The sequence below is a fragment of the Convolutriloba macropyga genome, chromosome 13 (genome assembly GCF_964194025.1).
Source record: "Convolutriloba macropyga chromosome 13, txConMacr16.3, whole genome shotgun sequence".
NCBI classification, from domain to species: Eukaryota; Metazoa; Xenacoelomorpha; order Acoela; family Convolutidae; genus Convolutriloba; species Convolutriloba macropyga.
Window position 1 is genome coordinate 13,096,304 of NC_134480.1, and position 26,034 is coordinate 13,122,337.

The following is a 26,034-nucleotide window of genomic DNA, read 5'->3' on the forward strand; positions in this document are numbered from 1 at the left end:
CTGTTGCCCGTCATCGGTTCACGGACTACCGATCTTAGCTCTGTAAGAACAGAGAAAGCTTTACTTCGTGTTCATATCTTGTGTATTCGATAGGCGTTGTAGTTCATAAGCATCTTGACCAAGATAGGATCGGACAAGATTTATTGGGTAGGACACTCAAACTTATTGAAGTTTTGCTTTAGCTTGTGGTAGTCGTAGTTTGTTTCCCCAATGATATTGACGGGTGGGCAAACGTTTCTATCCAATTAGCTTTTGAATGAAGTCGCTTTTTTTCGAGAGGAACCTTCTCTTTCTCAAATCCTTCGTTCCGTGTACGCCAGCTATTAGCGCAACATCGGTGCCTTGGGCTCTTAACTTCTCTTGATCAAATTGATCGATAAACGAAACCGTTGATCCACTATCGAGGAAAACGTATGTATTCTTCCTGTTGTCACCGCTCTGTATTGAGACAGGAACCATCTGAAGAAATCCCGCATTCTTGCTGCCCTGAGGTTGATTGCGTGATAGCCATCGTTCATTAGGTTTTCTGAGCGTAGCTATTCGCACGCCTTGACTTTACAATCATTGATCGCATGTCTTTTGCTCAGACATCCGTAACATAAGCGTTGCTTCCTCACAGCTGCGTACCAACCAATCACACTCATGTTTCCGAAAAACGGATAGTTCTAAACTTGAGTGCCATCAGCTAACGGAGAAGGATCATTTTGCGTGTTCTTCGTTTGTATCATTGAAGTTCTAAGTCATCGAGGAATGTCTGCCTCGATTCGCGTTTCTTGGGATTTCTTCTTTTCGCTCTACCTTGAGAGCTGAAAACACTTCAAGCACAAATATCAACCCAGATAGCCATTTTCCAACAATCAGATGACTCCAGTCTTCATCTTCATCATCAACATAGAACCCTCACTTCTCTTTGAGGACTTGTAGTATATATAATGCCATATACAGTGACGAGCTTGGTTGCAGATCACAAAATTGTCTGTACACTTTGAGCACGTTCATCAAGTTAGAAACGATAATTGAAAAAATGCTCAGACCTTATGAGTCGTCATGTTTCACTTCACTTGCGCTGCGTAGAATATCCAGCTGAGCATTGATGATCACATGAGGCCTTCCAAATTTCCGCTCCAGAGTGCTCCAACGGGTTGTTGCTCAGAAGAAATAAATCCAGACATCGTTGCCTTGCCCTTGCCTGTCAATAGAGGTATTCAAATGATACATTTTCTCCCGACTCAATTAATGGTTGTTAATCCACAGAAGCAAAGAACATACTAGACCTCTCAGACCTTTCGAGACCTCTCAGACCATTTAGTAAAACTTTTTCAACTTCATCTTTGGTAGGTTACTGCTACCTCAAAAGCCACTGTTGTATCGTAACCCAGCTCTGGGGGAAGAGTCCCAGTCTTCAACGTTTGATCAACGGTCACTTGAACAGCAAAACCTGAGAAGTGACTATGCTTATTCCGTTCAGGGATTGCTACGAAGTGAGCTGTTGATAGGTCTGGTGTTAGAAGGTTGTCAATTCTACAGGTCCAATCCTAGACATCTCTCCTTCGGGGTCCAATTGAAAGGCGATTTGTCTCGAGCAACATTGTTCCGAAAGATTTTCCGTATCGTGAAAGGCTGCTGTTGCTCCATTTGTTACTTTTTCAGCAGCTCAATTGTCAGTTGGGTAGTTGTTGTTACACCCGTTTTCGTTTATGGCTTGAGCCGGGTTGTTTCACTTTACTTTCATTCTGGTTGCATGCCTCTGCTCATATAAGCAGGCGAAATTCGTTTGGCAGTACTCTCGTGCATGTTTTTGCTTTGTTTTCTGTATAGGGTACAAGCTTGTATCGACGCTGCAGTTGATTGGCTATTTCTTCTTCTAGACGATGAACAATCTGCAAGAAGAGTTTCTATCGTTTGTTACGCTGACTGAATTTGCGACCATTTTGTAGCCAAGTCTTCCTTTAATCTTAACTTCTTCCACTAAATCTTGAAGCTTCCGTCTGGTTGGACCTTTGCTGGCTGATACTGTACGGTAACTGTACAAAATCTGCTTATCACTCTTGAAATGCCTGGTTGCTGTTCGCTTTGGTTTGCATTTCAACTTCTTTACTGAATTACATTTTTCGATTTGTTAGTTAACGCCTTTATCAGATTCAACAACAATTTGCCTTCTACTGTCAAGATCGGTGGACCAGATGTAACGGCTGCTGGCCAATCAAAGACGAAGAAAGCTTTACACTGTCCATTTCGTTTCAGCGTTCTCAAATCTTTCCGGATATTACGTATTTACAATTAACGATTTTGACCTATACTATCCTCTATACTGTAGACTACCGTTGCATCAATAAATATGCGAATAGTCCAAATAACTAATCACTCAGCTTTGATGTTCAAAAAGTTGCTTTGTTCAGAAAACAAAACTTTTCTAACGTAAAACAATCAAATTTTGTTGCGATTGGCTATTAACTCGTCATTAACCAAATCTGGAAAACCTCTAATAAAACAATTTTGCCTATCCATTGACTAAAGCTGTGCAAAGCTCCAGGTCTATCTTCAAAGAACCTAAAACAGTCTTAGACCCAGAATCTCCCAACTGAAAATCTTCAAACTTGATTTTTATGAAATCAATCAGGTTCTGAATTGGTTTCGATAACACCAATATACAACTAGCGTGGGATTTGTTAAAGCCAATGATAGCAACGTTCTCTGTGCCTTTCGCATAGTTGCTTTTACCTCGGAACTTGGTTCCTCAGCAAGAAAGACTGAAAATATCAAAGTTAGTTCTCTTTTAACAAGTTAAGCTGTACAATCAATAAGATGATTTACAGAAACAAGTCACAGTAACAGGTTATTAACCACTCATAAATTGTGCTTCAATACGCACTCTATGTCAGTTTATAATGACTGAAATTGCAATTTTCGACTAATTTTCGGTAGTTTTTCAAGATCCTGTTATGCAGCTAGTCAAGTGGTTTTACATGTCAACAATGCATCGTCGATTGGTTGACGATAAAGATGTCGACAGCTTTCCAGTGAACAGTTTTCATAACGTCATTTTTGCACAGTATATTTGATGTCATGGTAAGTTTGTTAACCATATGGAAGTTTTTTCGAATATTCTGTATCAACACATCGATTCGCAAACCAAACGTAAAAAATCTGATCTAAAATTGTTCAAGTCGTGAGCACGTCGCAATACTGCTTTGCTGATATTGAAGGTAGTTCGAGTTTGAGTTGGGGTTTCACTCAGGGTAAGATAATCAAGTATAAATAGTAATTACTAAAAAGAAAGTTTGAAAAAAAAACAAATCACTTCGGATTCGATAGAATGTAGCGTTAAATTTTGTTTGTCAGGCAACTCTTACTTCATTGGTTAATTTGACCTTGAGTTCAATTGCATGATTTTGAAGCTCAGCCTTCACATCGAGGTCCAATTATTTTTAAACTAAACGTGCAGAGCTTACAGTCTTCGATATGATACCAGGACCTCGAAGTAAGCTAGTTAATATCATTTGAAATCAAGAAAAAATAAAATTATGTACAAAGTCTAGAAAACACATCATCCTGTCCTAGAACACCTCTACAAAAAGTCAAGGTCTCAATGAATGGAAGCGCTGAAAAGCCGTTCAGGTACAAAACAATAAACGCTCCACATTGTGCGCGCCGGCTCACGCATTCGAAAAAATTTATGACATATTCCAGAGGTCAAAAAATATTAGAAACAGACAATAACTCACTTCAGTTCACATTTTAAAAATTCTAAAAAATATATCAAACGAGAAACTCATTAACCTCCTACACTAACATCTCCCATATCAACAAACCGTAAAAGAAAGTGCGAATCTTTGGAAACTGAGTTAATATTTAGTTATCATTGGCACCTCAATTAACGTTTGAACTAACTTCTCAGAAAAATAACTACGGCAGAAAACACTAACTGTAGACGTCTTTTTAGACGTCATTTTCTAATCAAATTATTGAGTAAAAGTACAAATATGTATATCAAAAACCTAAAATGAGAAACAAAAACTAATTTTACAGTGGAATATCTCAGAGCCTATTTTTGAACAGTGGAACCAAACAAAATGGTTTTCTCTAATGTTCTAGTAGCAAAACAGTAAGAGAATAGTTTCATACGTATAACAACGATCCCACTAGCAGACGCTCAACGGACTTTTTGAATTTCACTCATGATTATTAAATTCAACTTCTCCGTATTCAATCTGAACAGATCTGTAACTGAACAAAATTTCAACCGGTCTGGAACCTAAACTATTCAGCTGTGCATAGCAAGTTGACAGTTAGCCAATTTCAATGAAAAATTGGCTGCTTAGGTTTCAAACCGCCAATATTATTCTGCAATTAGGGATCTAATCAGAATGAACGAGGAAAAAATTAATTCAATAAGCTCGCAAGAAATTAATTTGCGCGAGGAAATGAGTCTATTGTGAGTGTCAACAATTTAGTGCAGGTCCATTTAGTGCGGGAAGGAAAAAAATTTCCAAAAATTTTGGTAAAATTTGTTAACTAGAACAATTGAAGCAGGTTTTCCCATGAACCATCATCAGAAAAACTTAGATTACTGGATTTGCCTTGGAACGAAGTAGTGACTAAAATCGCGTTTGAGCAACACCTGTCAGTTGATGTTGCAGTACATATTCACACTTAAATCAAAAAGATCAAATTCGAAGTTTAAGAACAAACAAAAAACAAAGTTTCTCAAAATGACTGCTCTAATAAAAAATTCTAAAACAAAGTGAGCAGAGGTGAGTCCACTCAAAAAAGAATTTTGCAATCTGGCAGCGAAATGTAAGGCAAAATTGAACCATAGTATAAAATTAGTCCCTTAAAAACGTCCATCAAAGTGATTCATTCAGCCCATCGAGCCACTGATTTTCAAATGCGTTAAACCGACAAAAGTGTCGGTCGATGAAACACAGAGCCTTAATTATTATGATCAGCTGTTTCAAGGTACAATTTAACGATAAACAAAGACTGCCTCATATAGGAGTAATAATCATCGATCTTTTTTTCAATACAGTGACTTCTCCTTTTCAAACCAGAGAGGGCATTCAACGTAATTTTTGTTCATTCATTGTTCTGAGAGAGCGAGAAATGTTGGTGTAAAAGAATTCGCAAAATGAACAATATTTTTATCACGTTCAATTTTTTCAAAGCAATTTTTTATTTCACAATCTTCACATTATTTAAATCGATCAATAACTGAACGTTTGGAACCACTATAGACCATTCGAAGCAAATAATATATTTGTCATCCTACCGGTTTGAAAGCCTTTTAGCATTTTTTGCTCCATCTTTAGATTTTAATTCTATTTGGGTAAACTTTGGTTACATTTAGTATTTCCATGAACTTTGTAACTTTGTGAATCGATTGCTTTTGTTTTTGAAATGTTTTTGTTTAAAAAAAGAATATACTAACTCAAATTTCGGCATGTTTCTTTTGTTTTCGGTTCAATTTATCTTCAATTTGGTGTACTCAATTTATTGTTTGCAGTTGAATGGCTAAATAAATAGTTTGATTAAAGGTTGGCTGGGGCGAAAGATCAGTTTTACTTGGAATAAATTCCAGAATATTCAGGCTATCTTAAAAACAATTTCCCTACTCTATCTTTTAGACCTCAACCTGGGATCAGCACCATTAAAATAGGTGGTGTAAATAATTACACTGAAAAAAGGGCATTTTTTGCCAGACGAATATAACATCTTTCCAAAAGTTGAAGGAAATACCAAAGAAAAAGAACTAAAAAAACTTCAGTTGTTGAGTGCCTGCAGAGAATAACAAAAGACGTAAAACAAATAACACGTCAGAGCAAACCAGGTGAATACAAAAAATCTTACCTTAACCTCATTAAACTTACAAAAATTACCTTAACTTTATTTAGTGTGTAGCAAGGTTGGGAAACTAAGTTTTTTAACAGAAGCAAATTGCGCTTCAATTACATTTTTAGAGTATTTTTTAATTAACTTCCTTTTGTATATTGTAAATATCTTAGTTGGACAATTGAATCTTGGGTAATCAAGCAAATAAGCAGTCAAAGACATTGGACAGCATATCACTCCTTTGGACATTTCCCGTTCAATTGGTATCTATCGTCAGAAATTTGTAACATAAATCTAATTGGTTTATACAAGTCTTTCCGCTCACATAACCATATAATCGGTTATGGTCACCTCTCATTTAGTGACAAACGAAACCTTTACTCCCTTCCCGATGGGTGAGAAAATTCTGCACTAATCAGGTACAAGCATCTGTTGTCATTAGTTAAACGAATCGGGTAATTATCATATTTGCGTTCCCACGCATTAATTGGATTGAGTCAATCGGTTGTTCGCAACGCTAGAACCTTCCGAGGAAGCATTTTTTCCGTCCCCCAGACAAGCTATTCTCTTTATTGTCCCCCGCGGTTTCAGAGCAACAACCACCAAGAATTTCAAATGACAGCGCCAAAAAATTCACTCCGGCTTCTCGGCAGTCAGCGTCATGGGCAGCTAGTGTGCGGTCGTCAGCAGATGTTAACGCATAACCGGGTGTACCCACCGCATTTGCAATGATTGTTGATTGCAGGGACTGTTACATCAAGCGCTGCTGATTTTCCTTCTGCCCAGGAGAGTAAAAATACGTCTGCAGGTCGGGATTGGTTGTTGCAGCAAAGGTTCTTTTTTTTTCAAGCGAAGGAAACTTGCAGAGACACAAGAAGAGAAAAATTTATATCTCAGACGGTCGTGACGATGAATATTATCTCCTCGTCCTCCACATGCTAAAGAATGGTCCCCGTAAATATTGATGACATCATTTTTACAGTAGGGACAATTTCAGGGAGGATCATATATAGGGTTGCGAAGCCTATATTTGACGCATCTTTGGAACTCTTCCGCTTTCAGGTGCAGTCCCAGTGCGGAAATAGTAGGCGTGGTTAACCAAGCACCTGCATTAGGAGCAAGAAGGACTGCAACTGAGCTCTCTCTCGCACATTTGTTGCCTGTGATAGATCATTGAGTGACTTTTGATCAAATTTTTCCTGAATTTTCTACCAAATTCTCCTATCAACATCTTGCAATCGAACAAGACAATTCGCGTTAACATCATTTTTCAGAGTGCGTTTCATCCCAGTAGCATTCCGAGCTTCCACTGTAGATGAAACGGACTCCACTGAACTAATAAAAGCAGCTGGATGTTGACTTGATCATCTCAAACCCAGTCCACCCAACTTGATGGGCAGTTTGCTTGTTTCCAATTGCTGCACGTAACGTTTCCCTCGACTAATAACTCTAAGCAACCCCTTTGCATGGTCACAATGAAGTAAGACTTTAGTAACTGAGGGCCTTGGTTTAACTGTGCGTAGAGAGTACAACATTTTGGGAGTACCAAAAAAAATTTTAAGTATGCCTTAGCTGCATGAGGATCAAGTTGCTGCAAGCGATCTAGGAGAGGCTTAGTTTTCTCCAGCCTCTCGGTTAAGACTTTTGCATGATGAGTCTCCAAACGCTTTATGTTTTGATCTAAACTGCTCATGGTTTGGGGCAACCACAACATACATTTTAAGGTCTTAACGTTGAAGCCCAAGTCTTTGCCTTCACTTTCCAAAAGATCTAAGCTATGCATCAGTTCGGCTTCAGTTCCCACCAAAATACCGTCGTCAAGATACCAAGAGTTCTGTAAGAGCATGGGGAATTCCTATATAATTTTGTTTATGAGAGGCATGAGAGCCAAGGAAAACAAAAGTGGCCCCAGTGGATAACACTGTTGTACCCCACTTTCACTCTTTATAGCTTGCTCGTTGTAGAACAGTGGACTGTCTTTTTCCTAGCACGAGCTAACAAACGGATATAGACATGGTATTTATTTCAGGCATTCTGATAAAAACTCCCTGTCATTCGATGGAATTGAAAGCGTTTTCAAGATCTATGGGGAGGATTCCTAAGCCTTCTCTCTTTCCACACTCTTCATATATTATGCTTGTTGAATGGATAATAGATTCCGCGCCTCGCCTTATGGCAACCGCAAGTTGATTCGGACAGAAAAATTCTAATGCTTCCTCCTTTGCAAAGGAAACAAGACATTTAGTCACAAGACGGCGGAAAATTTCTCCGACAGCAAGGGGTCTTACACCTGTTTTCTTTTTCTTCAGAGCTGTTAGAGAGGCATTGCAGAAAGTTGGGCCAACGTCATTTGGAAAGCCACAAGCTGAACAGATATTATAACAATTCAAAAATATTATCTGAAGCTGGTTTTTGTATAATTTTTTTGAATTGTAGAAGAAACCAATAATACACCTTTTTTGCTAAGACCGGACAGGAGAGAGGAGTATGGTTTGATCTCAACCGAAAGTCGTCGAGGAGATTACCTGTTCACTCCCCCAATAAGACTTGCAGAAACACTCCAGTCTAAAAATCCCCTTCAACGTTGACAAAAACGTGACGCAAAAACAGGTAAATTCTATAGCTTCAACCAAAATTAGCTTGATATTAGTTGTAATTCTTCCTTTGCTGTAGACCAGCGCACGTGCCAAACTTCGCGTTCCAGTTAAAAGATAGTATGCCTAGTATTAATTTGCTACGGAAAACCATTCAATTAAATTACTCCACCAAGTTATTGGAAGTATTTCAATTATCATTATGCCTAGAACGAATGCACATGGAGAGTGAGTTGCAGATGAGGAAACAACATAAAATTAATCTGAACTGCAAAGCTGGTGGAGACCCTAGAGACAAGTCTATAAACCTGGCGCTACAACAAACTATTTGTTTTTTTTTTTCTAATGATTTCTATTTTAATTTTATTAAAGATTCGGGACCTAGTCTCTTCGATCAACATGGCATCATTTCCATTTTCAGAATTTTAGATTTTTATCAACTTGAATTTCGAATTCCTGTTCTCCTTGGGTCACCTTCACAGAAGTTAGTGTATCATTTTGCGAGACGCTTAATTTGAAAGGTTGTCAATATCTGGCTATTAGCTTTGATGGCCTCGACACCATCATCTATTTCCTCTTAAATTTTTTTTAAGTAGAGTCGTATGAGTTGCTGATTTTACAAGGTTATTCCAGTGATAAATTTGATAGTTAGTTCCGTAGTTCAATCAATTATTTGGATTGCAATTCAGTACTCGTCCTGCTTTCTTTTCCCGGCTCAACAAGAACGTTAGTTTTCACATGTCTTAAGCATGATAATTGTGGCGCGATATTATAAACTATTTTATTTCTAAATCATCTATTTCCACGAGGGACAGTAGTAAGATGGGAACCGAGTAGTCCATATAAAGATAATTTTGCATGCATTTGATGATTTACAATAATTCCCTATTTACATAGAACAACTGCTCTCCCGGTGCCGTGAATATTAGCCGATAGGAAACTTAGACGAATGGAATATTAGCCGGAAAGGACACATCAACCAATCAGATTTGAGAACGCAGAAATGTTATTACGAGAATAAAATGCTGGGTCGTGATATTTTGTTCGGTTGTGATAGATTCATATCAAGTCCCATAGGCCGCTGAGGCATGGCTAAATGCGCTAATATCATGTAAAAGCGAGCGAGATAATTGCGCCTCCCACTTGTGTTTGCTATAAATAATTATCTCAGCAATTACTTCTGATCTGCATAGTTGTCTTGTTCGGCCACCTGCTCTCCCAGCAGCACGTTCTCCTGTAACGTATAGTATGCAAATTTCAGTTTACAACATTTCTGAGAAATACAAAAAATAAATAAAACAACAGCCTTGCCAACATTTCCATAGCAAACGAATGGAAAAAAATAGAACTGCGCAACAAAATTCATTCTCGGTAAAAAAAATCCTTGGCTTTGCATATATGTTTAAAAAAGAAACATTGTATTTTCTTAAATGCTACTGGAAATAATAGTTAAAAAAACTGCAAACGTTTAACATTATTACTATAGTGCGAAAGTATAATTTAACCAAAGGACAATTATCTCATATCTGCTTACTCAATACCAGTAAGATCAAACTTCTTGCAATTACTTCATGTTTATTGTACCGAACATCCATCCTTTTTAACTCAACTTAGTTAAATATCAGACAAATATTCGAGATGAACTCAAAAGAAACTTCATCAAAACAGGACGGCAGCCCTGAAAGTATCCACGCAACCTGTTCTTTGTGCCGTGATAGAGCTTCATGTTTTTATTATTGCGAAACATGCGAAAGTTGTGACATCAGTGATCAAAGTTCAGCTCAAGCGGCTCGTGTGTGGTTTTGCGACGGATGTGTGGTAGTTCACATCAAGCAAGGTCACTTGATTAAAAACGAAAAGCAGCAGGAGCCGCTGATTTGTGCTCAACATAAGAGACTCCGATCTGAATACTGCCGAACGTGCGATATCTCATTTTGTCAGGGATGTTTGACAAAGCACAGCGAACACAAGTTTGACTCGCTGGAGACGAGAGCGTCCGAGTTGGAAACTCAAGTATTCACATTGTTGAACAAAATGGAAAAAAAGGAGAAACCTTTAAGAAAAAAACAAGAGCGAGTGACCGATTTAATAAAGAATCATAAAGACAAACAGACCTCGCTGAGGGAGACATTACGAATTGAATTGGACAAACTGAAGGAATTTTGTTTCTCGATATTCGATGAAAATGAAACGTTATTAGAGGATGACAGTCACAAGACAGCTCAAGCAATAGAATATGTTGTAGATATACAGCAAAGATTACGCGATCTGTTGAATTGTTCACATGCACATTTGGTGCAAGACTTTCATGCGGTTGGCCGGAAAGCACAGACCGAATTAACGACAAGCAACGAACTAACAATCGACGATCCACAGATTGAATCGTTACAGGCAAAGCAAATAAGCGATAGCTTTGAGAACTTCAGAACATCAATTGCAACACAAATCAAGTCCACTAAATTTTACGAAGCTTCAACGCATTACGTATGCAACAAATCACAATCAGAGTTTTACAAAATATCGGTGGGAGGAGGCCAGCTCATCTCAGAGCAAATTAATCTTGACAAGTCTTCAATGAAACATGCAACGATCCAAAGTAACCAAATTAGTTTCAAACTTGCCATTGAAAAAGTGTACCCTCTACATCTCGACAATGGCCCCATGTTCGTCTTAATAATGACCAAGGATAAGCAAGCATTTTTCTCTTTTCTGCCATTCCAAGATGAATGTTTTCTTCCGGTAAGGTACCCTTCTCAGAAGCACATTCTATGGCCCTACTACAGTACATCTGCTTCGGCAAAAGAGACGACCAATGGCGATGACGATATAAACGCAATTATCCATTGGTCATATTGGGACGAAGATAAACGTCAGATAAGGTTTACCCATAACTCCAAATTTAACATTCAATGCCAGAATCTTCCATTTATTCGAATGTCAAGCTCTGACTGTGTCTACCTCGTTTTTGTAACAACCGAAAATAATTTGGTTCTCACAAATCTTAGGGCTAGCTCATTTGAAGTAATTGAATTGCAGGAAAAAATTGACATCCAATGTGTTTCTTATGAACCAGGATTTTTGATCCTCTGGTCGGAAGATGGAAAATCAGTTTATCTTCTCAAGAAAATAAACTCTGGATGGAGCACAGCCACGGAAATCAGTTGGAACAAAGCCCGCAACCTATTGCCAATAATTAGGGATACTGATGGAACAAGCCATTATGTGTACTCATACAAAATTAATTCCACCTGAAAAATCCAACTTATTGCTCATTCTCCAACAGCCCAATCTAATAAGGCAGCTTGGAACGCAACTGATTACATCGGTAATGTGAAACGCTACAAGAACTAATACTAGACTTTTATTACGCTAAAAGATACTTAAAAATTTTCTAGTAGAAATACACATTTGACCAAGACCACGTGCTATACTTGTTTTCATAGTTACTTTCCAATGTAATCAGTATCAAATTCTTTGTCAATTCAATGCTACGGTTCTTCTTTTTAGCCAGAGCGCTTCAACTGTTTTTAAAGATAACTAGTTTTCGAGCTGTCTAAACAGCATTTGATATAAGTTGGAATTATATGTTGAAAAGAAAGAATAAATGCCGCTGCTCAGTCGTCAGTGTAAAAATATTTTTCATGTAACTCAATACTTACAAGTCATATAACAAGTTATGCGCTAAAAAGTTAGAGCTAGATTTAACTTTCATCAATTAAAAATTAACCTTATTAAAAATGAGACTGATTCAGTTAACACTTAAAATTTATGTGCTCAAACAGGGAAGCTCAGTAAACATCAGCAGAGATCATCAATAACAAGTGTGAAAAGCCTGCGCAAGAAAAAACGTTTCGAAACCTTGGCAAAATTTATGAAAGAGCGGGCTGAATCAAATGTCAATTTTGAGAGCGATGGCTCAAAAAACCTCCTTAAAATGCCAGAAAACACAGGCGACAGCTTTGTAGACTTTTAGGTTCAAAATATCAGTGACGAGACCTTAAAGAATGTGACCAAAAAATTTGTTTTTTCTGAAGTCGCGATAGCTTCGTAGATCTTCAGTCTCAAAAACAACAACAGAAAAACACACAAAATTTCCTTTCATTAAATGCCGACACTTAAGATTTTGATATAGAATCTGTACAACTTATTGATGCTTCTATTAGCTGATTTTAAATAACCTTCAATTAGAGTGACACACAGACAACCCAAAAATAGGCAAAAACTGAACAAAAAAAAGGCAAAAATCAGAAAAAGGCAAAAATCAGAAAAAAGCTCACCAAAAAATCTCAAAGCTAACCAAAACCCTTAACCAAATCAACTAATAACTTTTAAAAGTCGCAAAAAACATTTTAGCAGTTCTGATGGCTGAAAAAGGAGCATGAAGTACAACAAATACTAACAAAACTTAAAAGAAAATTGAAAAAGAAGAGCGCATACGTTGAAGAAAAAACTAAAAACCGAAAAGATTAAATCAATTGTTCAGGTATCCTTAGCAACGGATGAGACTTGTCATCAAGGAGACTAAGAGATAAGACAACAAATTAAACAATGAAAATCCGTAACCTCAAAAATATATATTTTTCAAAATCATAAAAAGAATCAGCTTTCAACTGAAACAAAAAAATCGATCTACGAATCATATTAGCAACCAAAGAGGCCCGTCCCTGATAATATTAAATGATAAGAAAAAAGGGTACAACAAATACTGTCAAACCTAAAAAAAATTATATAAAAATGGTTGATAACTCTAAGTGTCAAAGTCATATGAAAGTCACTAATCAAAAACTCAAACAAATAATTAGGCTCATTTATCCTTAATTGGAAACTAATGATTTTGCCACTAATGATACTAGGTGACGAGACAACAGAAATAATTATAAAAAAAGCAAAAATCAAACATTCAGTAATACTTTATGACAACAAAAAGTGTCAATGTTAAAAAAACATTAACTGCCAGTTGATGAGTTCAGACAAGTGCTAGTAGGCACCATTAGAAAAAATATGTATCACATTAATAGCACTCAAGAGAAAAAATTACTGAAAACAGCGGTCAACTTGCAGCACGTGAAAACTCAATTTCAAAAACCTAAATTTTGTTCAAATAACTTCTCTCCGCTTTAACGGTACTTGGAAAAATAACGCTTCAAACCTATTCGTTTTTCGCTCTCTTTACTAATCCAGCGTGATTCAAATTCCATTCTAAATTGACTTCTCACTGACGTGAAAAAGTTGATAAAAGATTGAACAGATCTTAAAAGAAAAACAGCACACAAATACAATCCAAATACTTTGGTTTGTTAGCAAAACAAGAGAAGGCCAACAATAGCTAACACTTCGCCGTTAATAAACAAAAAGTTTAATACAGATTACCAAACTGCATAGCAAACAAAAAATAATGCTGTTTGATCACAACAAGCGGATCAATTGTTGCGAGGTATTAGAACTGTACTCATCTGTAGACATTTTTAAACCTGTAAACAAAGAATCAAACTTCAAAAATTCTTTCAAAAAAGATATAAGAAAACCTAAAATTTTTAAAGAACACTCAACCAAAATATATTCCATAGCTTCAACTTAATCCCAACTTTCTTAAAAATGCACTCATAAAACGTAAAGAAAAACTGAACAGAAAAGTCACACCGACACAAAATGAACACCAGAAGATTAAAACTTCAAAAAAACTAATAAAACGAATAAATGCTTGACATCATTCTCCTTAGCGTTCCAAGCTCTTTGATGAAAAAGAAATGCCAAAACATAGAGCAGACCAATTTTGATGGATAACTGGTCTCTTTTGCATTCACTAAGAACTAAAAGAAAAGACTAAAAACCAGACCATATGTATTAACATGTTCTATAAAAACAGAAGAAAGATGTGAATAACTAGTTGGATAAAACTGACACAAAAAACTGAAGAAAAATAGGCAAAAACTTGAATAACACATGAACAAAATTTGATAAATAGACAACGTCAACGGCTCCTGTAATCTATTGTGCTTCTGACAAAAAAAAATCAAAAACAACTTAAAAAAGTTCAACGGAACAGCAGAAAAACCAGGAGAGACAATAAGCGAGATAATTTATTTTTTTAATTCGCTGATGCGACCCACTTAGTCAACTCCAGTTAAATGAGATTGTCCAGTATAACAGCAAAAAATATTTGGAAACCCTGAAGGAAATTAGAGCTTGCAGAAAGCTGCGAAACCAGTATTTGTATGAGTAGAAAAAATCACCACATAGCCCAAAAAATATAACTGATAAACAAAAATCCACCAAATTCAATTTTTCCAAGAATTTGAAAGCTAAACATTTGAAGTCAATTCTGAAAAGTTTTGAGCACTTCTAGCATGTCTGATGCAAAATTGGACTGGAAAAGATATTAGAATTAACGAATTTGATAATCAACTACTACCACTTCTTTTGCACTTTTTTCAAATATGCATAAAATTTTGCACACTTCAACTTTTTGCGCAAACAAGACGGCCTGTCGATATTGGAAACATTAACATCTGCTTTGATCTCTTCCTCCCTCCTATATATTTTTAAAAAAATTGATAAATGATTGTTATATGTGTAGGTATGCATCTGCGATGTGTTGAAAAGTACACTTTACGCTTTTCAATATGGACTTTTTTCTGTGTATAATGCATAACAATTTCAATATTAGTTTGGAGAAAAAAGACAACAATTTATATTTTTTCGAAAATATAATTTTTTTTTGAAATAATCAGAATCATAACAGAAAAAAGATGGTTTCGACAAATGTTTTATCTACGACACTTCAACATAAATTCAATAGTGAGTTGCCATTTCGCTGATTTAAATGCTACTGGAGCATCTGTACCAGCTCGTACTGATTTAAGTGCACAAAACTCAACGCCAGTACATGTGGTTATACGTATTAATGCCACTTGAATTGATCATTCCAAAGTCAAGTTCACTTACTCCACATACAGATTTGATGCACTTGGGAACATCATAAACTTTCTAAATAAAAGTGCTAGCCGCTTTCTAATTGAGTGAAGAACAAAATAAATTATTTTGAAAAGCACCAAAATGGAAGAAAGTACTATGTCGCATAAGATCAAGAACAATGATCTCAAAAATAGGCTATAAACATTATAAACATAGATTGACAGAACTTTGAGAAAGTGCCATGGCAATATTACATTGAACAGAAAGTTGTGACACTTATTTCAAATTGGCGGATTAAATCGAACAGCCAAATGTCAAATATCGTTATAATTTTTCAAATGATACAGCGTGATTTGAATCCTATGGATTGAGCTTTGGTTAGAGTCTTGAAAATAACATGTTTGAAAAAATTGAATAACCTAATGACCCCTGGCATGCTAACCTATCTTCAGGGGTTGTGTGCTTTTGCTGTTTACCTTGCTCACTTGAACTTCATTTGTGGAAACGTACAAAAACTAGATGTATTAAAGGCACAAACATTCCATTGAAAACCATCAGATGCCTAATCAAGGGACGAAGAAAGTCACTACCTTAGTCGTACAAGTATATTTGGTGAGAAACAGATGAATAGCAGCTTGTTCACAGTGGCAATTAAATAGTAAAAAAATCTCTATGATTTCATTTCCTACCTTGGCCAAATCGCTGCTTTGCACTTCCAGTCAGGTAGTAGGAACTGCCTAGCTTAACTGACGTCATCTGCAAAGAAGACATGAAGTGTTGAGAGCAGCCATTTCGGAGGGTTCTAGTCACTGTATCTTCTAAGTCAGGTGCCAGAAACATGGGAGCAAACACTTTCAATGTCGGGTCCATAGAGGGATCATCTGAAGAACATTGCGTCAATTCAAACTTCAATTTAAATATGCATTATAAACCATTCCCACACTTAACGAATTGAATTCCAGCGATCAAATGATGCAGCTACCAAAAAATTCTTAATGGACATCATATTTCTCATCCACTGCAGGTCCTGACATTAAAATTATGAAAAATAATTATTGACATTGACCACTAATTTTTTAAAACTTGTTTTGTGATATTTACATGATCGGTGTATTGTTCAAATATCATGTTATGTCGAATAATAATTGTTGGTGGCAGCTCAGTTCACAATTTACAGAATTACCCAAGCCACGCAAAATTCTCTATTAGATCTCTAAAAATTCATTTATAAAATAATTATTTTGCATCCACTTAAGATACATGCAACTACCACCAAATATGCAGTCGGTATATGACTTTACCTTGCTGCAACAGCAGTCTGGCTCTTCAAGATGATAACGATAAAAAGCAGATTGACCGAACAATTAATCAACAGACAATTCAGTGACTCACTTTTGCTAGTCACCAATCTTTTTCCGAGCGCATTAGTCAATGAGGCACTATGATCAGCATGGCCGTGAGTTATAAAGAGAGCATCACAGTACATCACACAGTTCCTGGCAATTCCAACATCAAACACCACATTCAGTTTCTTCCAGCTTCCTTTGTCTTCTGGATTCACAGGAGTTGCAACGTCGGTGTTCTTGGATCTGACTCCGATGCATGTCTCAAGACCCCCAAGAGACCAGTCGTCAATGATGTATTCTGCTAACTCAATCACCATCTGAAATAGGACACAAATAGTGGCCAGACAGGTTTTTCTCTTCACTCGTTGATATAATCTCTTCTCTGAACCAAATATTTTTTACATGGTAGTAGCCATTTTAAGTCAATTTTAAACCGAAAAACGTTAAATTATTTTAAACAGCAACTTCTACAAACTTTATAAATTCTGCAAATGATATGCCACGCAAATGAAGCGAGATTGCCACTTTTTTTTCTCTATGTGTGATGCTGACATTACCAAGTCATTATGCATGCACAATGTGAATGAGTAAAGAACTGACCACATGTATTGAACAATTTATGCTATAAAATGTAGAACAATTAAGCACTTTTTGAGATATGTAAATCATTGATGCACGGAACGCGCTATTACAGTTCTACCACGCTTCTATGTTTTAACATTGCCAATACGTTGATCACTAGATTTCATCTTTGAAATTCGCAGCCATCAACACTTTTAAAAAATTCAAAATAAGTCATCTAATTGCGCATTACGATAGCAAACTTTACTTGTCCCATGAAACTATCAATTATGAAACTTCCCTAACGAAAAGCTCATAGATCGGTTTAAAATCTTTCCAACAATTTTCTTTATAGAAGCTTCACATGAGAAATGAACTGTCTTTGTATTTCAACCACAATTATGAACGAATTACCATGACATGTATTGTGTTATACCTTTATTATAGCAATGAACACAAACCACAATCAAGAAACAACATGCATTAGTTAGTTCACAATTAAAGGTTAAAAAAAAACAACGTAAGCCAGCAATTTAAAAAGAATAATTCGTTGACCTCAATAACTGAAAAGTGTAGATCATGAAGTTTGTACAGTTTTAACTTCTGATAATAAATGATACTTAGTAATCAAAGCAAAGATTTATCATAAATTCACCAGATAAAATCAAGACTCACCTTTTTCTTTGAGAAACAATATTTGGTTTCCCAATTCAGACAGATGTTTATTCCTCACCTTTCGGGCCAATAAATCACAGTTTTGTTATATAATATAATAATATAATTATCACAATAATAAGTTATAATACACATACTTCGTCTTTCTCATGGCTTACTTCTTAATTGTCAAAATAAACTGTCACCACGATAGTGATAACCAGTCAAAGCGATCAGCCAACAGAGCCGGCCTGGAAAATTCTCCGTACTGTTTTTCTTTACTTTGAGGGCTCATTTCCTACTATAACAATAAGACTGGTTGTGCTTTTCGGCTTCTTAAAACGCTTATAAACAAAATCTATAAATAAGCTGTGAACGCTCAAGGGTAACTCGAACTGGATCAGAGTCAACAATAATTCACAATTTTGAAACAAATTGTTTCACAAACAAGCAAACTAAATGTTTTCCCCGAAACTAGATGAATCCATACCGATGCTGGGAAAATCAGTAAAATTAGGCATGCATTGAAATGCCAAGAAGCCCGTTCATAAATACGTTCAAAGTATTATTCTTTCAGAAACTGTGGAGTCGATATTGAAAACAAAAGCGGTTAAATAGCAATGTGGTAAACACATTTGAATTTTAAATTCGAGGCTTTCGTTTTAAAAATTAAAACATAACCGACTGACGTCGGGCGAATTGCTCTCAAATGACCGGCGAGCGGTTGCCTTCGTCAGTAGCTAGGCACGGTTTAGTGAGGCTAGCTTAGCTTAACTGAAGGGGCTTAAGTGAGCGGGGGGGGGGCAATCTCTAATCTCTAAGAACCGCCCTTCTCACAATAAGTATAAGTCTCCAAAACAGATTCTGTGAATCACATACTTGAGGACTAGTGAGCTGAAAGGCTCTACGAGCACTTAAAGCCCGCTGTGCGCTGCTTGTTTATCCCGTTTTTGAGGACGAAAAGTCAAATGCGTCAGACGAAAAATTGGTCAAGCAAAAAATTGCATAAAAGACCCACAGGACTAATATAATTGCTACAAACTTCGTCTGAGAGCAATTAAACAAGACAAGTCTTGTATTACAATCCATAGAATTCTATCCTAAAACTCCGTAATAAAGGTTAGACAAATTTAAAATCGCCTGAAACGCTTGCATAGGACCACAATTAGATCTTAAAGTAAAACCGATTATTTAAAAACTAAAAGAGATCGCTCGGGGTGGCAAAGATTGATTATAGTAAAATTAAACGGATATGAAACCGGCGCAGATTAATAATACTTTTAGCGGACATAATTGTCCGAAGAAGCAGGAAAGCAGCTGGAAATTTCCCAACGCAACATATGATTATGATTACCAAATCATCTTTAGCCTAAGCGGTTAAACCAAAAAAATCTGCCAACTCAAAACCTACTACAAAAAATGGTATAACAGCTCAAGGCGCAGAACAAAAACTCAACAAGGGAAAAAAGAATAAAAAATATCTCGAAAGTACAATTTAAAAATGCGCAAGGTTTAAATTTCAGTGGAATAACATTATAGACGAAAGAACTTTTTTTCCACCCTTTCTGTTCAATTTTCTCATTACAAGCTAAAACTAAAAACTGAAAAGAAGAAGTATATTTAATTTACATTGGAAATATATGCAAACTATAAGCATTAATTTAATAAACCAGGAAAAAAAGCTAGCACTTGAGTTCGGAAAAACAAGTTAGGATAGCAAAAAAGATCAACCAGGTAGTCTTAAAAACGATGCGACAAACCGAAATAGGATTAGAAATTCTAAAAATGAAGAATTCAGGTACATCATTTCAACCAATTTAAAATCAAACTAATGAAAAAAATGTAGAATTACAAATTGCTTATTACGCCATTCTCAAGCTTTTTTTCCTATAGCACATTTCCCCTCATTGCAACCTGCCATTTTCAAAAAAAAGAATCATGTTGGAACTTTATGAGCCATGCACAGACTCGCGCAAGCCGTCCTGCTAAGATTTAAAAACAGTCCAGAGAAGGCATTGATTACCGAAAATTCTCATCTGTCCATCCAGTACAAAAAGTTTATAAAGCGTTGAAAAATACAGGATGACGGTAGGCTCAACGAAAATTTCAAGAAAACCTTAACCTCAACTAAAAGCAAACTAAAAATAAAAAGCTCAACTAAATCATAAACTAGATAGAAGACAATGTAACAATATTTTAAAACAAACTCTTTAGTCCCCTAAAAAAGAAAAGTTGGTTCTTAAATATAGAAAACAATTAATTTTGGGGTAACGCATTCCATATTACTAACTTCAAACTAAAACCTAAAAATAATACAACCAAATCAACAAAAAAACATTTGGAAGCTTGATTCGAATTACACTAGACAAAGCATAAAAAACACGTGCAAAAAATTACGTCGAAAAAAATGTCAAAGCAACTGGCTACCTTACCACGCACGCACACTTCCTGCAGACAAATAGGAATTTCAAAACTGAGAAGTGACCCAGCATCACGGAACCAAATTGGCCATTGCTGTTGCTTTTCGAAACAAATAATTGAACTGAGGCAGAGCAAGGTTAAAGTGGCCCGGTTTCGCATTACAAAGTATCGCAATTCTAATCACGATTCTCAATTCAGGTAATTTGCCGACTAAATACTCCAGCAGCTTCATAGAGGCAACTTTGAACATCATGAACCTTCTCCAGATCAGAGCCTTTATTCTATCAGCTAGCTTTTACCAAAGAACAATAATGTGCAGTCACCGGTATGCACGAAACTCAAATAAGAAAAAAAAAGTAACTTAGAAACTTAAATCACAAGAAACAGTAGCTAACAAACGATTCATCTGAAAACAGCTCAAAAGGTCCCTTAATTGGCCCACAAGCTTTTGACAATTTGGATTTGAAACTTTGAATCATGTACAAAAAATAAACATCCGAAACAGAACATCTACCGAAGGAATCATTTTGAGGAGCTATCAATGCTCAAAATCTCAGAAATCAATTTTATGGAACACCTGGATTGGTGAACAATTACTTCGACGTAACACTACGATTACACTAGACAAAGCATAAAAAACACGTGCAAAAAATTACGTCGAAAAAAATGTCAAAGCAACTGGCTACCTTACCACGCACGCACACTTCCTGCAGACAAACAGGAATTTCAAAACTGAGAAGTGACCCAGCATCACGGAACCAAATTGGCCATTGCTGTTGCTTTTCGAAACAAATAATTGAACTGAGGCAGAGCAAGGTTAAAGTGGCCCGGTTTCGCATTACAAAGTATCGCAATTCTAATCACGATTCTCAATTCAGGTAATTTGCCGACTAAATACTCCAGCAGCTTCATAGAGGCAACTTTGAACATCATGAACCTTCTCCAGATCAGAGCCTTTATTCTATCAGCTAGCTTTTACCAAAGAACAATAATGTGCAGTCACCGGTATGCACGAAACTCAAATAAGAAAAAAAAGTAACTTAGAAACTTAAATCACAAGAAACAGTAGCTAACAAACGATTCATCTGAAAACAGCTCAAAAGGTCCCTTAATTGGCCCACAAGCTTTTGACAATTTGGATTTGAAACTTTGAATCATGTACAAAAAATAAACATCCGAAACAGCACATCTACCGAAGGAATCATTTTGAGGAGCTATCAATGCTCAAAATCTCAGAAATCAATTTTATGGAACACCTGGATTGGTGAACAATTACTTCGACGTTAAGACAACACGCTCTCCGGCTTCAGTCTTACCCGGATTAAGACAAACTGTCGCAAATTTGCCACCATGTCTAAACATGAAAATTAGTTTCATATAAGTCATCGGTTACGGAAATGCGAGCAAAGCACTAAATGAACACATAAAACATCAAGAACATACTACCAAAAGATAGTGGTTCGCGTACCGATCAGTATTGAAGTGATATATAATGATATTAAAGAACATCGGTGGTAGAGATACTAAAATTCCGCAGTATGGTTGGTAATGCAAAATAAAACGTCTTAAAGAAAAGCGGTTCGTTTGAAGGGAGAGACAACTCGCTGCTCTATGTAACAGATATCTACAGAAACTTCTCTCGTTTGACCTCATAGTTATGCTCAGTTGAAAATTATTACTACAGCTTTGTCTGACCACTTTCACAGCCAAATACAAACAGGGAAGTTGGCGCATTCGCAGAGTTAGTTCCAACCTTCCATTTCACCTAACAAGACAGTCAATATCACCGTTCTTAAGCCAATAACCAATAATTCAAGCAAAATAAACAGAAAAGTATCGTTAAAAACTGCCAAAATTTAGAAAAAAATAAAGTAACGAAACAGCAAGAAATGCTTGCAAAAACCCTGTTTTAAAATTAGTGTCGTCAAAGCTATTACAGCTAGTTCAATAGAGAAACAAGACTTATTTCAACGAAAAAAAGTCTTATTAGAAAATATCTTTTCAGTTGAACCTGACCAGGAAACAATTTATACAAAGAGGAATTTCCTAACACATAGACTACTACTGAGGAAGTTGCGCAACGCATTGCAAGTTTGGCAAACAACTTGTGAAGTTATTGCGAAAGTCACTTGAGCGACAACGATTAAGTGCATCTCACTGGAAAATGCCTTTCAGTCATTACGTAATTTCTGCGGCGATGTAATGTTCTATATTTTGGCTTCAGAATATAAAAGCATTAGCTACAGATAACCATCCTTGCAAATATGAGTGCGATAGTTGGTCGAGGTGCGAATGTGGATCCTTCCCAGTGAAGACAACAAAAGCAGTTTTAAGTATCTCGAACCCCGCGAACTGTAGTCTGCAATAGATCTCTGTTAAAGAGTTCACCGCAGGCTAGGTTCTCCGAGAATTATTGGTTCTTGCTATAGATCTCTTCTGCAGAGTTCACAACATTTTACCGATCAAGGTTTTTTCACTAAACGCGCCATTTGAAAAGCAGATAAAATTCGTTTCTATCAAATAATAAATCAATCTCTTCAGTCTCGATCATCCAAATGAGCACAGTTGCCAAAAGCAGCAACCAGCAAATCTGTAAAAGCTTCAATGAAGCAAAAAAACAAATATCATAGTGTTAAACATTGTATATCTTATGGCGACTCAATGCATATGCACAAATACAGTGGCGACTCAATGCGAAAAGACAGAAAAAGTCTAAACCCGAAAGTAAATCAAAAACTTAAATCGAAATTACGATGCTGTCCGGATTAAAGGGACACCCGAATCATAAGCAAAAGCCGCTCGAGACAGCAGAGGTTGATCAAAAGGCTGCGCATGAAATCCTCAATCATCTTCAGGCCAATTGTCAAACCCAAGACCCGAGATGGCAAGAAAAATATGATCAAGAAAAAACGAGAACAACAACTCGCATAGTGAAGAACTCCTGGGATCGGAGACGGATGTTGTTATCGCTCTTCAAACAAAAGGACAAAACATGTTCTCAAGAGAAAGTCCAGATGAATAGGAAATCGACAGTAGAGGAAAACAATTTACTAGAGGAAGACAATTTCTGGGCCAAAATCTATGTCAAGCATCTCAACTTCGAAACCTCAAGTCAAATCAACCAAATGGTAAAAATGGGATTGAGTTGAGTAAAACTCAACATGAAAATTGACCAGAACTTAGCAGTAATTTCATTCTTTTATTATACAACGTCCGCAGTTTGCTCGAAATGTTGAGGCGAAGTTGACTCGCCAATACAATTGGACAGCAAATAACTATGACACTCTTTGCCACACGGAAATTTGGCTAACTACAGATGTGCCCAGCAAAATAATTAGCAATTTTTAAATCAAAAGAAAAAACGAACAATTTCGTACAACAAAACATGGCGGAACTCTAATATCTATTAAAAACTCAATCAAAAAACAATTTTTTCCTGTCCGAGCAAATTTAGAACAGTTTTCGCTAATATTGTTGAACGCTGATGGTTGCTCAAAAGTTCAGTCGTGTATCTAATATCCCCCCTCTTATAATCCCTACAACCAAAGCTCAACAACTAATGGATTTTCATGCCCGCTTCTGGAAATCAGTGAACACAATTGCTGGAGATCTTAAGATTAACAGAACCAGCTGGATCTGAATGACATCTGAAAATAATGAAGAAACTTTTCTGGAATGTTTACTCGATAATCAATCCTGAATGCAAAGAAAAAAGCGGTGAATTATTTTTTTTGAAAAGCAGACAGGAATGCGGAAAATCTCTCCTTTGGGACTAGTCCATTCATACGCCACTGCTACAGCAATGTGGGCGTTCTTTTCCAGCAATGGTATGAATGGATATGGGAAAGAATGTTAATCTTTTCACAAAAGTAACAACAGAATGCCTCAACAACATTGTAAAAATCCTGAAACAACCCATCCTGAAGCATATGGCCACACTTGAACGCAAAAACATCAAGAAAACCAAACGCAACTACAATTGCCTAATTTAAAAATCAGTACACCAACTGAGTCAGCTGTCGAAAAGGACCTAAAAATCTTTGAACTAGACGTTTTTCGTTCAAGGAAAATCAGCGTAATTCAGAAATATATTAGAAACAAACATCAAACACTCCACCCCGTTTCCGTCTCTATTCGATATGAAAAGAAAAACCTTGAACAGTTTTTTCCTTAGCGTTTTCTCGAAACTGCATCAATTGAAAAGCACCAAAATCTCTCCGAATTCTATGTTTACCAAATTAATTTCAACAGAACCTCAAATCAGTAATCTATTAAAAGACCTAGATGAAAGCAAAGCAATTACCCCAGACAGCCTCAGAAACCTACCTCTAAAAACATCTATCACACCAACAAAATCCATGTCTTTAATATTTCAACTGTTCATTAATAACGTTAAACACGAATCTGTGGCGGATAAAAGAGGTGAACCTATTTTGAAAGATGGAGATAAAATCCAAATAAACAGAAACGTTCTATAAGTCTTAACCAGCCTATCCAAAGTATTCATTCGAATTATATCTACGAAAAAGGCAAAGATCATCTACATCGCTCATAATTCGGGTTTCGCAAAAAGAGATCTGCTATCTTGCTGTCATTATCTCCACCGAATAAACAAACTTGTCGACCAACAAGCTATATCTAACCGATCGGTACGCTACCTAGACTTCGAAAATGGTTTTGACTCTATGCCCCATAAACTACTAATAGGGAAAATACAGAACAAAGTTGCAGAGGTAGGGCACTCAACTGAGTCATATTTGAGCCAAAGACAACATGTCAAAGTCAAAGCAGACAAATCTGAAAAATGGGTGGTTAATAGTTGTGTTCCCTATGGCCCTATATTGGGTCCACTATTCTTCATCATTTGCACAAACAATCTCCCTTAAACTGTAGACGAACAACAACTCTACTTCGGCTATGCGGACATCAAAGCTGTTTCTACAGTTCAGACCACATTGAGCAAAACCTGTTCCAACATGGCATTGTGGTGCTCTGTAAACTGAATGAGACTAAACGATGGAAAATGCGAGCTAGTCAACTCCAGGGAATCACTCAAGGCGGGATTTAATGGCAATCCAGTAACACAGACAGTTTCTCAAAAGAACCTAGGTTTAATAATAAACTAACCCTTCTTGAAATAAAAAAACTGAGAGAATATGCGAGAAGGCTATAGGCTCCCTTTACTCAAAAATAAAACTTTTGCCACATTCTTTATATATAATTCTACATATATACATACATTCTATATATATATATATATATATATATATATATATATATATATATATATATATATATATATATATATATATAAATACATACATATATATTACATTCTTTATATACACGAATATTCCTCATATCAATTTCTAGAGGCAACTTTAACATCATTATCACAGACCTCTTTCAACCAACTGAGAACAACACGCGACAAGCTGACCAGAACGAATCGATTCTTTATCCGAACCGAATTCCATGTTAAAATTATATCATTAGTTGGAAGAGAAATGCATGAAATATCCGAGAAGAACCTCAGTTTTTGCACTGGAAATATTTTCAGACATACAGCGAAGCGGACTCGTGTACTTGGATAATAACTTAATACTGCGGCTCACGCAACCCAAGTGGGTAACTCAAAAACTTAAACTGAAATTCAACAAACTCCATATTTAGTTGCGAACCAATGGTAAAATAATCCCAGAAGCCTGCGCTAC

At 36.3% G+C, this 26,034-nt stretch overlaps 1 protein-coding gene across 2 annotated transcripts in view; it reads right to left on the reverse strand.

The window, feature by feature from the left end:
- LOC142351864 (uncharacterized) overlaps positions 1–26,034 on the reverse strand; it is a 56,817-nt gene that overhangs the window by 20,301 nt on the left and 10,482 nt on the right. Inside the window, exons 1-3 of one of the 2 annotated variants that reach the window (XM_075404103.1) lie at positions 17,160–17,209; positions 16,731–17,001; positions 16,028–16,219 (exon numbers count right to left, since the gene is read on the reverse strand). In XM_075404103.1, coding sequence (XP_075260218.1) covers positions 16,028–16,219; positions 16,731–17,001 — 463 coding nt within the window. In that variant the 5' untranslated portion in view covers positions 17,160–17,209. Of the gene's footprint in view, positions 1–16,027; positions 16,220–16,730; positions 17,002–17,159; positions 17,210–26,034 lie in introns of those variants that run through there. The other variant, XM_075404102.1, reaches the window with a different exon arrangement.